The sequence below is a fragment of the Mauremys reevesii genome, linkage group 2 (genome assembly GCF_016161935.1).
Source record: "Mauremys reevesii isolate NIE-2019 linkage group 2, ASM1616193v1, whole genome shotgun sequence".
NCBI lineage: Eukaryota > Metazoa > Chordata > Testudines > Geoemydidae > Mauremys > Mauremys reevesii.
In genome coordinates, this window is record NC_052624.1 from 153,080,390 (window position 1) to 153,096,198 (window position 15,809).

A 15,809-nucleotide genomic window follows, 5' to 3' on the forward strand; every position below is an offset into this window, starting at 1 on the left:
CACACTGAGCAAACTGGATCAGGGCTCGGGGAGAAGGAAGAATTATGGAACCCTACAGTGGTCTGTGTACAGTCTGCCTTCAGCACACTGTGTGGTAGAAAGGAAAGGGCCAATTCAGAGATCATTGCTATTAGCCATTCTTCTGCCTTTCTACTGACTTGTGGAGGAGCTGAGATGTAGAGAATTGGAGCCAGATCCCCAGCTGGTGTAAATCAATGGAGCTAAACCAATTTATTCCACTGGAAGATCTGGTCCTTAGTGCTGAGACACTATAGTAAAGAGTACATTTAGAAAGGAGAACAGAAATCTATGAGAAGACAATACGGCCTGGAAACAATGCATCACATTTTTCAATTTGCCTATGCTTCCCTTGTACATGCTTCATGTGAAAGCAAAAGGGACAGCCTCAAAATAAATTTGAGAGGAGAGGAAACTTCAGTTCAGTGAAACCAAACCAAACACACAGGGTGAAATCCTGGCCCCACTGACATCAAAAGGCAGAACTATCATTGACATCACTGGAGCCAGGATTTCATCTGCAGGTTTTACAAAACCCAAAACCAGTAGAAATTTTTCCAAGCTTTTTTTTTTTAATTCCACTGGAACACACAAACACACACACTCCTGCGGTGTTTGAAACAGATAAACTTCAGCCTTGGGGCACCCTAAGTACATGAGAACTTGAAAGTGAACTTGACATGTGAAACTGAGCAGTCTGTTTTCTGTGCCAAAGCTGTTGGATATGTATAAAAGGAAACAAACAGCGTAAGTGGCAAACAGTGAATTAGACTTCTGAAATTATTTCATTTTTAATCATCTTGGATGTTGTTTATAGCATAAGTAAGGATATTTAGGTGATCTTTAATCTAGTTTGGGTCCCTTGAGGAAGGAATTTCCAAAGTAAGGTAAAGCAGTTAGACACCCAACTCACTGAAATTTAGAGGGTGGCTAATTCTCTTTTTAAAAAAATTCCCAGACACAATGCTTAAAATAAACAGATAAAATTCTTGCATGGTATTTACAGACTGAAATGTGTTTGCAATATTATAAAGCTGGTTTATTAAACAGAATCCAATTTAAAAGGAAATCTTGAAACGAACAACGGCTCCCACCTGCTTTGGGGAAAAAAAAAAAAAATCAAAGGCCACCCACAGGGATGATGTTCATGAGGGCAGCAATTCCATGCTTCCTTGTGGAGAAAACTTTATACGAATGTATAATTTTGCAGAGACGAGAACAGCTGAAGCAAACCAGCATCTACAAAGCTTTGAAGTGTGGTAAGATTATTCATCCTTTTTTCCACTGTTCAGCTCCAGTTGCTTAAGTCTGCCAATTAGAAATGTCTCCCTAGCCTTAAGCTGTATGAAAATATTAGTGCAGGGACAGGGACAGATATGATGCAACATCAGCCATTCTTTCAAATGTGGCCACTGATTTTGGGTGTGCAACTCAAGAAACTTCAGGAGACAGGACGGCATAGTGGAAAGGACACTAGCTTGGGCTCAATACGCAGGTCAGCCACAGACTTCCCAACCATGGGCATGTCACTTAATCTACACTGTGCATTAGCTTCCCATCTGTAAAATGGAGATAATACTTCTCTACCTCACAGGGTATTATCAGCATAATATAATGAGCATCAGTGGTTGTGAGGCACTCAGATACTACACTGATGAGGGCTATACACTCTACCCCACTATAATGTGACCAGATATAACATGGGTTCGTGTATAGTGCGGTAGCAGTGGGGCTCCGGCGGCACTTTAAAGGGTCCGGGGCTCCGGCTGCCGCGGGAAGCCTCGGGCCCTTTAAATCCCGCTGGAGCCCTGCCACCGCTACCCCGGGGCTGCGGCAGTGGGGCTTGGCCAGCGATTTAAAGGGCCCGGGCTCCCTGCAGTGGCCGGAGCGTGGAGCTCTTTAAATCACCGCTGGAGCCCTGCCGCCCCTACCCCGACATAACGGGGTTTCAGCTATAACGCAGTAGGGACTTTTGGCTCCCCACGACCGCGTTATAGTGGGGTAGAGGTGTATAAATACATGGCTGTAATATAATATGGGCTTATGTTTCAAAAATATCACTCCCCTTCACTTCTACACAACTGGATGTTTGGGGCTTTTCTGAAATATCAGATCCTAGGTATCTCAAGTTGGGCCCACAAAATCAGTAGCCACTTTTGGGGGGGAAATATTTTTAAATAACTACGCAAGCTAGAAGTGCTATTTAACATTTGTGTTATTACATGAATAATCCATTTACCAATCTAGATGCAAAATGTTATTTTCTACTTACCTTAGTTTAGCGAGAAAGAATGATATAAAACAAGCAATAATGTGGACACGGTAAATCAAGTGCTCTCATAATACAAGTGAATTTAAAGTCAACAAATATGAACCTTAAAAGGAAACACTATTTCATACAGTATATAATTACCCTGTGGAACTCATTGCCATACGGTATTATTGAGGTCAACAGCTTAACAGGATTCAGAAAAGAATTAGGCATTTATATGTATGAAAAACATCCACAGCTGCTTTAGATAAGATAAAAATATATACACAAGATATAAGCCTTTATACTTCACAGCTTAGGTTTAGGAAGAAACTTTCCCAGGGGCAAGTTATTTCAAAACTCCCAGTAACAGCATTTCTTGCACCTTCTTTGAAGCATCTGGTTCTGACTATGGTAAGAGACCAAATACTAAACATGATAGAGCAGGGGTCTCATCTGGTTTGGCAACTCCTGTGTTCTATGTATGGCATTTCCAAGATATTAGCTCCTTGGTATCTAAATTCTTTGGGGATCAGGAATTTGGTTTTTTGTTTGTCGTGTTTTTACCCCTGGTGCGTGCAACTATGCAAAATAAAAGCAATGTCAGGATTCTGTCCTCTGTCTCCCTGCCAGTTTGCAGGAAGGCAGTGCCATGAATCAGCGAGCACTATGGTCACCCCTATCTCACTGGTGACTTTATATTGGTTTTTTCTTGGCCGTTTTCCTTTGGCAGAAAGGAAAGTCACTCCTACTGAAAGCCCATGTTTCGCTTTAGTGCATGGGGAACAGACAAGACAATGAGGAAGACTTTCAAAGGCATAAATGGCAGCTAGGTGCCCAATTCTCATTTGTGTCTTTGAAAATCCCCCTCGATATAAGTTATTATAATATCATATCATTACTGCCAGTAATCATCTTCACATCCTGGCTGCTCAGCCCAGGTCAGTCCCCTCAATCCCATCCTTTCAGTGCCCCCACATCAACGCAGCTATGTAGAGCATTGCTCCATCCCAGCCCTCACTTTCTCCTGCTTTCCCTCTTGCGACTCCCAAGACTCCCTCCTACTTTCTCCCTTGGTCTCCATCAGTGGTGAGCTGGAGACGGTTCGCACCGGTTCGCAGGAACCGGTTGCTAAATTTAGAAGCCGGTTTAGAACCGGTTGTTAGGGTTACCATACGGCCAGCAGCCGCGGTTGCTGCTGGGAGACAAGACACCTCGCTCTGTGCAGCTAGAGCGTCCTTTGCCCCAGCACTACCTTCCCCCGGGTTGCCCCGCAGCCCCCTGAGCCTCGTCACCCCCAATTCCTCTCCCCCCCCCGAGCCTCGTCACCCCCGGATTCCTCCCTTCCCCCGATTCCTCCCCTCCAAAGGCAGGCTGATTGAATCAAACTGCAGCTCTCCTGCCGGAGCTGATTCAATCAGCCTGCCAGAGCCCAAGGTAAGACGAGGAGGGGAGGAATCAGAGAGTGCCTGGGCTGGGTGAGGGGGAGGAATCGGGGAATGACGAGGCTCCTGGCGGGAGGAGTTGGGGGGGTGACGAGGCTGCGGGGGGGAGAGGGATGGGATGGAGGGGAGGCAGGGAGTTGCCTGTCTGTATGTTCTAAATAATAGCAGCTGTTCCCCTAGCAAAATCCTTTCCTCTACATTTCCTTTCTATTTTTGCCTCATTTTCTCCAGTCTATAGTTCTGTTTTTTAAAGCCTATATTATCTATTCATGTTAATCTGTCTCTCTGTTTCAGACAGGGTTAAATATGTAACTTGTTTTACATAGAAAAATAGCTGGAGAGATAATGGTAAGACTATATCACCCAGCATTCTAAAGAGGCTCTGTCCTTTAACTTTGTGACTAGGAAAAACAAAACTTGTCTTTGAATTTTATTAACCAATGTAATTGCTTTTAACACATCAGGAAGAAAGGCAATGACTTTAAGACCTGTTTGTATAATAATGGAAATACTATAGTTTCTCACTGGCTAACTGTTAAAACGTCATTTCTTTTGTTTACAGCCACTGGCAGTAGCTATATAATACCCTACCCCACAATGGTGTTCTGTAACATTTGCCATGGCTACTGTCTAAATTCTTGCCAAGCTTTTCATCATATCCACAGAACAGAGATTAAATTAATGTAACTGCTAGCTTCAATTCATACTAGTGCTTGTAAAAACTGCTTCATCAAAGCACTTAGTTCAATTTTGCAATAAATATCAGAATCCAATAAAGACTATTAAATCTGACTTATTGGCTACATACGTATTATATTTGGAGATGCAGTCAGCTATTATTCAACAGTGAGTTTTGAGGGGTGGCTGTCAGGGGGCAGGGGTGAGGAGGGGGTCGGGGCAGTCAGGGGACAGGGAGTGGGGTGAGTTGGGTAGGGGGTGGGGACCTGGGGTGGATAGTTAGGGGGGAGGGGTCTTGGGAGTCGGTGGTCAGGGGACAAGGAGCAGGAGTGGGGTTGATGGATTGCAGGATCTGTGGGGGGCAGTCGGGGGCAGGACGTGGGGGGGTGTTGGAATGGGAGGACAGCTGTTTTGGGAGGCACAGCCTTCCCTACCTGGCCCCTTATACAATTTTGCAACCCCAATGTGCGGGGCCAGCTTTAGGAAGTGTGGGGCACAATTTGAACAGTTTTGACAGGGCCCCGGCAGGGATGACTTTAAAAAAAAAAAAAACATGTAAAAAACCACATGGGGCTTACTCACTGGGCAGCACTCCAAGTCTTCGGCGACACTTTGGCGGCGGGTCCTTCACTCGCTCTGAGTCTTCAATGGCACTGAAGGACGTGCCACCGAAGTGCTGCTGAAGACCCGGAGCAAATGAGGGACCTGCCGCCAAAGACCCGGTAGGGAACCGGTTGTTAAGATTTTTGGCAGCTCATCACTGGGTCTCCATCTCCTACTCTTGTTTCTGTGTCTGCTTCCATGCCTTCCATTAAGCCTAGAACACCCTTCTCCTTTCCTCACACAAATGACCCACCTCCATTCTGAATGTGCACTAAGCTAAGCCCAGCCTGTACCATCCACTACCCATATTACAACAACATGCCCCTTACATGCTGAAATGGCAGGGAAGACTTGCTTCTGGAGACAGGGAAGCATGATTGCGGCTTTTGCTCGGTTTAACTTACTAGTTGCTTAGGATCTAATGGAGCACCTATCCCTGGATCTATATTCAAGGAAAGGTGAACAGCCACCCATCCCTCTTCAGTAAGTGGCATTCCTGGCTTAGAGATGGTGGATCTATATTCAAGGAAAGGTGAACAGCCACCCATCCCTCTTCAGTAAGTGGCATTCCTGGCTTAGAGATGGATCAGCAGGTAACCACAACAGAGCCAGTCTCACATTTTATTAGAAGACCCATGAGAAGGATTTAGAAACAACTGGTGTTCCCCTACCCCAATCACTTGCCATCCCCCATGACCTCCACCATAGTAAGCAGGTGGAGAACCCCGGAGTCCTGCTTCCCAGAGACTGCAGCTAGCCACAGTGGAGTCAATGCGTGTGTTCTCTCAGTAACAATCAGGCATGTTTCTTTGATATTTACAGCTACTTCTATATCAAATATCAGAGGGGTAGCCGTGTTAGTCTGGAGCTGTAAAAAGCGACAAAGAGTCCTGTGGCACCTTACAGACTAACAGACGTATTGGAGCATAAGCTGTACATGCGTCTGACGAAGTGGGTATTCACCCACAAAAGCTTATGCTCCAATATGTCTGTTAGTCTATAAGGTGCCACAGGACTCTTTGTCGCTTCTATATCAAAGTCAATTTAAAGCGTATTAAACTAAAGGAGAGAGGGGTCAGAAAAGGAGGTAATGAGGCTAACCACAGAGGCTGAAGATGGGACAGGCCGACCAGGTCACACCAAGTACACCCAGCCTTTCACACTGAACCACTCCCCGTCCCTTGAGCTGCATAACAGGACAAGCCACCACAATGGATATGCATGTATGGGGTATGTGAAAGAAATAAGATGAAACATCAGGATCATGTCTGAACTCTACTTTGTGCCAGACCAATTTGAGGATCTATTTATATACAACTGCATATTTTGTCGAAGATGCTGGCTTCTTGCCCCATTCAAGCCTTGAATGGGGAAGGTTATGAATGGAGCCATAGGCTGCATTTCTCCAAACCCATATTCCACAATGCTCTCATTGTCGACGAGGAGAATTTGGGTGAAAAGCTTTGTCTGATGACAATAACATTACTTTGCCATGCTGACATGTTCCCTTCATTTTTCCTCCAAATGAGGAGCATTACCGCTATATGTTACTATTGGGGTTACTGCAGAGCTCTGGGAATCAGGACACCTGGGTTCTATTCTCAGCTCTGGCCCCAACTCACTGTATGACTTCAAAACAAGTCACCGGGGGGGAGGATGGGATTTTCACTGCACTAGGGCAGCCAACTCCCACTGAAAGTCAGCAGGAGATGGCACTAACTCCAATTCATGCCTTTGAAAATCTCATCTTCTCTGTGTCAGTTTTCCCGTCTGCAAAATGGATCTAATACCAAATAACTCTTAGCTACCCCCAAATGCACGTTCTTTCTGGTACTTACATGGACCCCATTACTGTAGTATCTGAGCACCTCACAACCTTTAATATATTTACCCTCCCACCACCTCTGTGAGATGGTGGAAAAGGCTATTATCCTTATTTTACAGATGGGGACCTGATCCACAGAGACACTAGGGCCAGATCCTCAAAGGTATTTAAGCTCCTAACTGCCAGTGGTTTCAATGGAAGTTAGGGACCTAAATACCTTTTAGGGTCAGGGCCTAAAGTGACGTGCCCAAGGTCATATAGAAGTCTGTAGCCTCCCAAGTCCTAGACTAGAGACCAATCATTAGATCATCCTTCATCTGGGGAGAGGATTAATTAATAACATGAAAAATAGTGGGTTAAAAAAAAGTCACCCTTTAAAAGGCAAATTTCCTTACCTGTGTTTCCAAGAACTCATCAGGTAAACAAAATCGAAGAGAGTTCTGTAAATGTAATGTTCTCCATGTCGCTTGGTTTGGGCAATGAAAATAAGACCCGTGCATAGTTCTGATCTAGCATGTTTCACTCATGGATCTCAAAGCACTTTATGAAAGGGTGATATTTTCCCAACAGGAGACATGGAGGCACAGAGGCTGGCCAATGTTAGGGGAAGAACTAGGAACAGAACCCAAAGCCTCGTGATTCCCAGGCCAATGCTATACCCACTGGACCACCACTGCCTGCTAGTTTAAGCCACCTAGTCAGTGTTTCTAGTGAATGATTACACAGCTGTTAAGCCACCACCACTGCTTCTCCTGCTGACTGCGATCATCTCATTGTTAACTTAGGCTCCCCTTTCTGTCTATGATCAGTATCCATCTGTTGTTTCTTGTCTTATACTTGGACTGAAAGTTACTCAGGGCAAGGGCTCTCTTTTGGTTCCCTGTTTGTACAGCACCTAGTACCATTGGGCCCTGGTTGGTAACTGGGGCACACAGGTATTATCACAATGCAAATTAATTATAATAATGATTAGTTTCACTTTCTGGTTCTCAAACTAACTCAATGCTGCTCTGTTTGGGTTGCAAACATGGCAGGGGCAGGTTTAAATCCAGACAAGAAAGCAGTTTTCTCTGAGGCTGGGTGAAGAAGAGAGATGGAGGAGAAGGATGGTTTTGTGGCTAAAATGGACAGTCAGGACCGCTGGGTTATATTCCCAGTTCCACTACTAACTTGCTGCATGCCCTCGGACAGCAGCAGGGATGCTCTGAACCAACCCCTCCCACTGGCTGACGTCCCACTATGAATTTTTTAAAGAACACTCATGATAGGGGAAAAGGGAGTGGGTTTATATGAAAATAAGTGCTTGGGCAGCTTTTGTAGGACTCAAGAGACCCTGGTTCAATTCCTGGCTCTGTCACAGACCTCCTATGTGGCCTTGAGCAAGACACTTAGTCTTGCAGTACCTCAGACAACCATTAGAACAATGGGGATAATACCACTTCCCTACCATAATATCCAAGCATTTCACAATCTTTAATGTAATGGGGGCCCACACAGGTACCTAAGATAATCATTTTTCAGCTAGTAGCGGAGCCTCTACCTGCATGTACTCACTGTCACAGGAAGTGTTGATCTCATTCATAAGTTTTGCTGCAGAATTCTCTTTCCCTTTCTAAAAAAAATTTGTTCCGAGAGGCCAGAATTCTGGCAACATAAAACATGTACGCTAGCGCAGGGGTTCGCAACCTTTTTCTTCCTGAGGTCCACCCCAACATGCTATAAAAACTCCACAGCCCACCTGTACCACAACACCTGGTTTTCTGTATATAAAAGCCAAGGGTGGCATTAGGGGGTGGCAAGCAGGGTAATTGCCTGGGACGCCAACGAAGCTACATTGCTCAGGCTTTGGCTTCACCCCAGGTGGCGGGGCTCTGGGCCGCGGGCTTCAGCCTCATGCAATGGGGCTTTGGCTTTCTGCCCTGGGCCCCAGCGAGTCTAACGCTGGCCCTGCTTAGCGGACCCCGTGAAACCTGCTTGCAGCCCTGGACCGCTGCTCTGGCGCATGCCACAGCAGTAACCAGCAGAGGCAGTATAGAAGAGCTTGCAAAGCAAACAATGCTCACATAGGACAACAGACTGCAGGATGTCCGATGGCAATTCACAAACTAATCTGCTGAACTGAACTATATTTTACGTTTTTCTCAGCTAAAACAACATAAATATAAATGATTTGTGTATAGAATTACAGGGGAAGATCCTCGGCTGATGCAAATGGCCACAGGTACCAAGAACTACAGCCATTTAGACCAGCTGAGGATCTAGCCTGGAGATTTTAGTCAGTTTCACTTCCTGACTCTCACACACTAATATGATGGTGTAATTCCAAGAACTAGAAAGAAGGTTTAATTATTTGGAGGGAGAGGGGGTCTATTTCAATTGAATTTTTAAAATCAAGCACAAAACTGAGGGCCAAAAATTTTGAAACTTGGATGCTTAAAGGTAGGCACCTACATCCACATTTAGGCACCTAAAAAGAGGTCTGATTTTGAGAGCGGCACAGTATGTGTAATTTGCATTGACTCATTGTGCCTCATCAGTATGATCAGCCTCTACCTCTCATGAGGACTAAAATATTTACCCCAAGAGACCCATATGAAGTGCCCCCATAGTATACTTATACAGCACAGCACCTCACACCAAACACTTTACAAACAATACACCAATTAAGCCTCACAACACCCTTGTGAAGATGTTGTTGTTATAGCAACTACACAGACAGGGAGACCGAGGCCCAGAAAGGATAAGGTCTGACCCTGCAGCCAGTGACATCAATGGCAAAATCCCCACTGAAAATTCTTCAAGGTCCCACAGTCAGCCTGGGTGTGATCCTATCCTCATGGAAGTCAATGACCCATTGACTTGAAGGCTACATGATCCAACTAGGAATAGAACCCCGGAGTCCTGAGCCCTGAGAGGGAGTTTACCCAAGGAGCAGAGGAGGGAGTCCCAACTCCCAGTCCCCTACTCTAGCCAATAAATGACAAATACACTTGGAGGCAAATACGCTGATATTTTCCATAAATTACATTCCCTGCTTACAGATATGGTTTGTTCGAAAGAGCAAAGGGAACCCCCTCCTAACTCCCCAGGGAATACATCTCTCTCTATCTTACTGAGCATCGTGGTGCCTCCAGCCAGGGCAGCCTTGGTTCCATGGAAGAAGTCATCCGCAGAAATCATTCCCTGGCCTGGCATCTGGAAGCGGGTATGGACATCAATTCCCCCAGGGATCACCATCCGGCCATGGGCTTCAATGGTTTTCACTCCCCCTGGCACAATCAGATTCTCTCCAATTTGCCTGGTTAAACAGGTGTCAATCAGTGAGTGAGTTACAAATGTTATACCACATGAATATAATGAGAAACGTGTCTCAAGTGAGCGACATGGTCTGGATACAATACCCTTTAACAGGTGTCACTGATACAACACAACACTGATACAACACAACACAACAGAGCAATACGTGGGTACACTGCTGTGAAGCTGGCATTCAGTGTATCACATTTTCTTTATTTTCTGGCTAGTCAAAATCCCACTGGAGTCAGTAGGAGTCTTGAAATTGACTTCAAAGGGAGTTGAACTGGGCCCTTAACTACCAGTGCAATAATTCATTCTGGGATGGAACGGTGATTTTTAGATTTTCATGTTTTGGAAGGGACTGCAAGAATTTCTGCATGTATCCTATCTACTTTATTTCACACTAAAACATATGTACAGCAACCACAAAAATAAACCTGCACATATGCTAGTTACCAAGTTCCTGATGAGACCCCAAAGCCCCTCAGTCTGGCTTTTGCAAGGATTTATTTTTAAACACTGAACTGCGGATGGTACATCACAATTAATTAGGTGTCTTTCACTTGCTCCTCCAACTTCTAGCTCCAATTAAGAAAGCAGATGTGCTGATTATATAGCCAGAACAAGCAAAATTCCTGGTTTGTAACCTTTGGCCAGTCCATTTTTCCCTATGAGTTTTATTCCAAGGAAATGTGTAATACATTTAATGTGCCAGAATTACATGCGTAATACTATAAACATAAAAGGTGAGCCTGAAAGGGGCCTGATCCAATGCCCCTTGAAGTCAACGAAAGTCTTTAATGGGAAGATTTGAATGAGATTTTGTTTGGGCTTCAAGTCAGTTTGCTAGGCTCTGGATTGAGAATTTCCTAGGCCTCAATGCAGCAAGGTACTTAAACACATGACCAGCATAAATTAAGCACGTGAGTAGTCCCACTGAACTCAAATCATTCAAGTACTTAAGTACCTCGTTAGACCAGAGCTTTAATGACTATGTTAATTAGAATGTATAGTACTTTTTTATTATTTAAACACCTTGGTTTTAGAATCCCTCCAATCAAGCACCCCATTATGCATTACATATTCATTTATTTCTGCATTCTAATATAGCTCTCAAGACAGTTATTCTTGCAGTTCTGCTGTGCATTTACATTACATTTGCTAGTTTCAATCACATCATTGTATCAGGCTGCACTCACTTTATCAACCCATCTTCCATGTAAATGTCTGCATAGAAAGACTGGTCATCATTAACTATTTTACCACCCTTGATCAAAAGACGATCGCTCTGAAACAAAAAAACATGGAACAATACATAATTAGTCTGTACGTAAACTGACAGTTTGCAGCACCAGTTCAGAGATAAAAGAGGAGAGGGAAACAAGCTTTGCATTATTCAAAGGGCATGTCAAAAAACAAGTCAATTACAGTACTTTCAACTGAAAAGATAAAATATCATTTCATCTGCAAGTCCTTTCATCGCTCTAATGATCCAAGAGCAAACTATATTCTCTATGTAAAAGAAGTTTGGTTTTGAGGCTTGTTTTAACTACACCAGCAACCAATTAAAACAAAATCATTCACCCCCCCAACACAAAAGCACTAAACACCATTTTCCAAAAAGCAGAGAGTGGTTTTTAACCACATCTCTTATTTTTAACCTTGCTGTAGGCGTAACTTCCTAAATCCACCCATCCTAAAGTCACTACTTGGCTAATTGAGTCACACTTGCAATCGGAGAAATTGACCAAAAGTCTGTTGCCACGGGATACACAACACAAACAAACCCATTTAGTCCTAGTCTAGCAAGGTTTCAGTTCAGTGGATCTTTTACTGTGTTTCTATACAGCTACTGCATAATCTAATGAAAATAAGCACATATTAGCAAATTAACGTAAGGATAAGGATTTAAGAAGCTATATTATTAAACCTCCCTCAAATTAGATTGCTGTTTGGTAGAAACAGAAAGGTAATTCCAATGAGGCAGCTTTCAAGCCATTCCTTCTAGATATTCACTTAGGTTACATATCTCCTTTGCAGCTACGGTAAGTGAAAAACAAATGCATCATTTTGCAGTACTTGTGCACAATATCAAAACACATACTCTAAAGATCTTTAGGTGAGAAGGAAAGTGGGACACTAGCATTATATTCATCCTCTTTCCTCAAAACACTAAGTGCATATATATTTAATACTTAATTCAAAGTGCACATCCATCATGCAGCACTAAATTTAAACCTTACAAGTTCCCCCTTACCTCTCAGAAATGTATTTGCACATATTCTGAAAAGAAACTGCTTATACTTTCCCCGTTTCCTTTATACAGAATCAATGACATTTCATAACCCCAGGCCTAACGTACTGTTGTCCATAGAGGAAATCCAAGGCTGATTTAAAAGAGGGAAAAGTGCATTACTTTAACATGTGGATTTATTTCAGCTGCATTATTTACTATTATTATAGTGGCAGTCAGGGGCCATAGTCAGAATTGGGGCTGCACTGTGCTAGGAACTATGCAGGCATATAGAAAATGGCAGTACCTGCCCCAAAACGACTACAATCTAATTTAAGATAGGGGACCAGATTCTCAGGTGTTATAAATTGGCATTGCTCTTTGGAAGTCAATGGAGATACGGTTGCACCAGTTCAGAATCTGGCCCAAGGTGTTTAAGATTCGCCTTTACAGCTAATTTTATATCATTGTACAAAAATCATAAAAGTTCTTTTCAGTTTCCAGTCCTTTTTTCTTATTTAAGGCAAAAGTTAGTGGGGAGTTTTGGCTCCACAAGGATGCCAAAATAAATCAAGATTTTAAATTGAGGCTCTGCTGTGACAATAATGCTTAACGAAGCGACATGGGGCTTGAAACACTTGCTTGTTTTCAATGCCAGGTTCTTGTACACGACAGCAAGTTGTCCCACACTTTCATCATTCCTAGAATCACCGCACTAATTCCCTCCAATTCAGCCTTCTTGTGCCATTAAAGGCCTGCTCCTGTTGAAATCAATAGGAGTTTTGCCACAGATGACAATGAGAGAAGAAGAAAGTCCTAAATCCACTGTCACTTGGGAAACATACAAATAATGACAAAACTGAGCCTTGGACATTGTAATGCTGTTCTATAACCTACTGCTAGTAAACACCTCTTTCTCTGAAGCTGATCCAAAGCCCACTGAAATCAACAGGAGTCTTTCCATTAACTTCAATGGGCTTTGGATGAAACCACATATGCAGTTTGTATTTGTGGGAAGGACTCGTACCACACTTGTTCATATTTACCTTGCTGATTCAGGTGAAAGTCCCCTATCCATTGAGCCAGATTCTGATCTCTTTACACAGATTGATCTCAGTGGAGTCACACTGTGTTTAGACCAGAGTAAATCAAATCAGAATCTAGCTCATCTCCTATTCTTTGTCTTGTTATTCACCCCAACCCAAATAACTAATGTTCATTCATGAACAAAAATACACCAGTTCACTTAAAACCCACAGCACCATCCATCTGTAATATTCAACTTCCTCTAAATCTAGATTAGCCTTTTTTAAAACCTTAAAATACTGGACTCTCAGTGAGAGACCACTAATTTTTTCTACCAGTTAAAGATTCAGTCTTATCACATTCCAATCAGTGAACTACACTGGCCTGCATAAATGTTATTTAAACACAGCTACCCAATACAATAGCTCACACCCAAATGTCATACTTAATATCATCCATCCACTACTGCTGATCTTTCACTTTTCCACCTCTAAGGCTCAGGAACAAGATTTACGATGGGTGTGTCCTTAGATCTAAGAGAGGAAAGCTTTTACACTGATACAAATAGTGCAAACTTGTATGTTAAAAAATAAACATGTAGCATTTTTAACTGCCTCACTTATGCTGCAGAAAGTTAGTCTCCCTGAATTTGTGATACCTGCACTGTGATCAGTTCCCATAATAATGGGAAAACACAGCGTTTTATGTAACTGCTCCTTTTCTTTTCCCTTCAGATTTCATTTAGCAGTGGACTGAATTGTGTGTTGCAAGAATATTCCCGGTGAAGAGAAATAAATCCTATTTCATTTCTAAACCTAATCTTAAAGAGGGTGGGGAGTTTCTCATATACCAGTACAAAAAACACAACCACCACCACCACCACCAGCAGCTCTTTCTAAGCATTGTTTTTGCTGCACTGGGAAGGAGGATGGAAGATGAAAAGAACAAGCCCCATCTGCTCATCTCATCGGAGCAGCGCCATTACCTCCTGGAGGAACAGCACAAACACTGTCCCCAGCTCCTCACAATCACAGCCCTCTTTGTATGAGCAGAGGGGGGAAAAAGCTGCTTCAATCATAGGGGGGGGAAGCCTCAGAGCCCGGACAAATCTCCCCTCTCCTCCCACAAAACCACTAAGTAGTGGAGAAGCTCTGCCCTGCAGATATTTCTATTCCTGAGCCATATTTTAAACCCAGATTGTAAAATCTGGTTTATGTTTAATTTAAAATCTCCTCCATACCCTTTTCCCTACCCAATCCTACCTTCTTCCACTCCACCCCTGCTGTCATTCTGCATCTACCGTTAACTTCCCCACCAACCCCCATCCGCCCTTTTTATTACAAGCAGAATGGATTGCCATAAAATATCAAACACATACATTTTCAACTCCGCTATTTTTCCCTAGTCGGTGCTTATGAAAACAGCCTCATCTAGATCATACACCCACGAGCCAGCTTTCTTAGTCTATTCTTCCCACCCATGCATATATAAATCTGCCATCCATTTGTTAGGATCCATGCTAGGGTAGCAGCATCCCTGAGCTGATAAAACACAAGACCAGATCCGGTTCGACTTTTATTAACTCATGCAACTTCCAGGCAACCATTGTTAGCCCCACATCCTCTTCTTTTTTGATATAAGGCTTCGATCGATGCTGCAGCAAAGGAAGCTTTTTGCACGAGACCGTGATCTTACTATCTTTCTGCAAAACCCCTGCAATCACCTCCCAAGCACACAAAGGGCTTAATCCCCACCACCCCTCCCCCTCTTCCCCACGTAGCTAAACTCACCGTGATCCGTGGAATATTTTTCTTCCCCTGATAAGACATGTCTCTTGGGAAACAACCCCCAAAATAAAAATTGGGCTGGGTTTATTTTGTCTTATTGCAAACGTTTTATTGAAATAAAAAAAATATCAATTGCAATCAAAAGGAAGTGGATGGGGGGGTCGGGTCTGCAGGGGAGGAAAAGTGCAATCGGTGGATCTTGCCCGGCTCTTTGCAAATCGCAGGAACGGGGACAAATCGGAGCCCCTGCGTGTCTCCCTTTCTTTGCTCCGCTCCAAGCCCAGCCCCAGATTTAGACCAAAGGCGAGCGCGGAAAAAAAAAACCCGCTGCAATAAAAGCCTGAGCACAAGGAGGCAGCGGGAGCGCATGCGCCCTCAGCCACTCCCTTTTCCCCTGTCGAGCGGGGGGAGCCACCCGGCTCTGGCCTGGATTGGCTGGCAGCCTCCTGGATATGCAAACGAGCCCCGGGCGCTGTGCAATGGGAGGGGAGAAGAGAGGTAACATGCAAAGTGGCGCAATGAAGGAGCCGCGCTCCCCCTCCCCACCCAACCCGGGGCGGGCTCGAGCTCGAGCTCGGGGCTTGCGGCGCGGCGGTGCACAGCGCCCTGCAAGCGGGGAGAGAGGCAGGGATGCTGCCTAGGCTCC

The 15,809-nt window shown here is 44.0% G+C and overlaps 1 protein-coding gene across 4 annotated transcripts in view; it reads right to left on the reverse strand.

The window, feature by feature from the left end:
• DPYSL2 (dihydropyrimidinase like 2) overlaps positions 1–15,809 on the reverse strand; it is a 100,727-nt gene that overhangs the window by 60,820 nt on the left and 24,098 nt on the right. For 2 of the 4 annotated variants that reach the window (XM_039524188.1, XM_039524187.1), the window contains exons 1-3: positions 15,167–15,509; positions 11,317–11,405; positions 9,934–10,118 (exon numbers count right to left, since the gene is read on the reverse strand). In XM_039524188.1, the coding sequence (XP_039380122.1) occupies positions 9,934–10,118; positions 11,317–11,405; positions 15,167–15,205 (313 nt within the window). In that variant the 5' untranslated portion in view covers positions 15,206–15,509. Of the gene's footprint in view, positions 1–9,933; positions 10,119–11,316; positions 11,406–15,166; positions 15,510–15,809 lie in introns of those variants that run through there. The other 2 variants (XM_039524186.1, XM_039524185.1) reach the window with 1 other exon arrangement.